The 2,065-nt window shown below is 32.1% G+C and overlaps 1 protein-coding gene across 1 annotated transcript; it reads right to left on the bottom strand.

The window, feature by feature from the left end:
- Positions 1 to 1,340: 1,340 nt before the first annotated feature.
- Positions 1,341 to 1,649, bottom strand: LOC104210854 (glutaredoxin-C11-like). Its single transcript, XM_009759830.2, has one exon. The coding sequence runs from the start codon at positions 1,647 to 1,649 to the stop codon at positions 1,341 to 1,343; it is 309 nt and encodes a 102-aa protein (XP_009758132.1).
- Positions 1,650 to 2,065: the final 416 nt, after the last annotated feature.

Below are 2,065 nucleotides of genomic sequence, written 5' to 3'. Positions count from 1 at the left end.
TATCACACCAAAGCGTGAGCCATTAATGTTGGCTCGATCGTATAGGTGACGCACAATGAATCTCGCAAGTAACCATGGATCATGGTATAATGGGCTCCGTGGAATATAAGGTGAAGATTGTTAAGTGTGCGAACAAAATTTTATATTAGTAATTGAAAATATTAGAGAGCTACACATAAGATGTAGGGATATTCTTAGTAGCGTGAGGCTTTTGAAGAAAACCATAAGGACTAAGCAATATATGGGTGTAGGGATACTCTTAGTGGTGAGAGTTATTTTGGAGAAAACTGTACGAAGTGCTAAGAATATCTTTGAGGGTTTAGCTCTATAGTTATATATCGAATTGTACATAGTACATGATTGTGTGAAATTAAAATTTAAAATACTAAGAAAGACTTGTTGAAAGATATTGACTCCTTGATTAATTACCAGGATTTCTGCTTATATACAAATCTTGAGGGAATTTGATCAAACTAAAATAGGATAGGACGATTCTAGTATCCTCACAATGAGACTATCAGCTCTAAAACTAAATGTAATAAAAGATTATAAGCTATGTCGGGTTCTTTAAAAATGCACTATTTTTAAAGAATCGGCACCTGACAACATTTTTGAAGAGTTCGAACAAAAAACTAACAATTCTTTCACCGAAGAACTCTTAAAAAATCATACGTCAACGAGTTAAAGCTTACGTTGTTACTCATATATTCGTATTGCTTATGTCAAACCTTCAACTTATACATGGATCACATAAGTTAATAAGTAAATTTTAATTGCGTTCTCCTATATGTTACATGTCACCTGTTTTTTAGTACAACAAAATCGCTATTGATTGTGACGCACGAAGATTATTAGATAATTTTACATTATTGACTTAACTGTTAGTCAAGGTTAAGTATATGTGATTTTGAATCCAATTGTCACAGAAAACATGAAGAATAATAGCTTGAGAATATGGAGCAACAACAACAATAAACTTAATGTATTTTACAAGTGACCTTGAGAACATGGAACCATAAACAAAAACATTTTATTAATCAAGAAAAAGTTTCCATTATCAGCCATTTTGACAAAACATATGGCTATCATTTCCCCACCTCCTTTAAAGAAAAGGGGATTAGAAACATATAAAAACTAAAAATAAGAAAATAAAAGAGGGAAAAAAACATAGTGGGTTAAAGTTGACACATGAAAATTTTGTGTACAAGCTAAGAACCTAGCTAGATGTTTGTTTCATACAAGACTTTGTACAATAAACCTAATATTGGTCCAAAATCTTTTTCGAAATTCTCACACAATAAAAACTTGGTGCACTGAACTATTTTTTTTTACGCCGACAATTAGAACCAAATAGCTTTGGCATCAATGAGCATTTGTTTGAGTGATCCATCAATTTGTAAGGATATAATATCCTTAGATGATCCAACAAATTTTCCACCAATAAAAACTGCAGGAACACATGGATTACAACCTAAACTTCTCAATGCCCACTCCATTTCTTTCCCTCTTGGATCTTGATCAAGTTCATGAATTTCTGGACTTGCTCCTATATCATAAAAGAGTGCTTTAATACTATGACACATAAAACATGAACTTTTTGTAAATATTACTGCTGCCTTCTTTGATGCCAAGTCTCCTATTTTATCCATCTCGATACTACAACAACAACAACAACAATAATTACGCTTCAGTCCCAAACAAGTTGGCGTTAAGATAAAAATCGATGCGATGACGAGAATTATATAGATATATAGACTAGAGGAGATATATAAGGAGCTAGAGAAAGGAAGAGTTTTTCACTTAGGTACTAGAATATTTGGTAGATGGTGGTGATATTTGAGGTTTCATACCTTGCTTATTTATAGGGAACTTGATAGATATGGATTACATTGTTTATCCAGAAAAGGAAAAGAAATATACTGATACATATATGAAAAGACAATGTTCCTTAAAGATATTTATTTGTATAAAGGAAAGCAAAAGTAGAAAATAATTCCATGCCCTTGATAATCGATTTAAGTTAGAGCAGAGCCAGATTTGAGGTTTATGGGTTTTAAAATTGCCA

Source organism: Nicotiana sylvestris, chromosome 2 (genome assembly GCF_000393655.2).
Source record: "Nicotiana sylvestris chromosome 2, ASM39365v2, whole genome shotgun sequence".
Taxonomy (NCBI): domain Eukaryota; kingdom Viridiplantae; phylum Streptophyta; class Magnoliopsida; order Solanales; family Solanaceae; genus Nicotiana; species Nicotiana sylvestris.
This window is presented reverse-complemented; position numbering and strand designations above follow the sequence as displayed.

Excerpts from the sequence above, each read along its gene's own strand:
- LOC104210854 (XM_009759830.2), bottom strand. The coding sequence starts at position 1,649 with ATGGATAAAATAGGAGACTTGGCATCAAAGAAGGCAGCAGTAATATTT.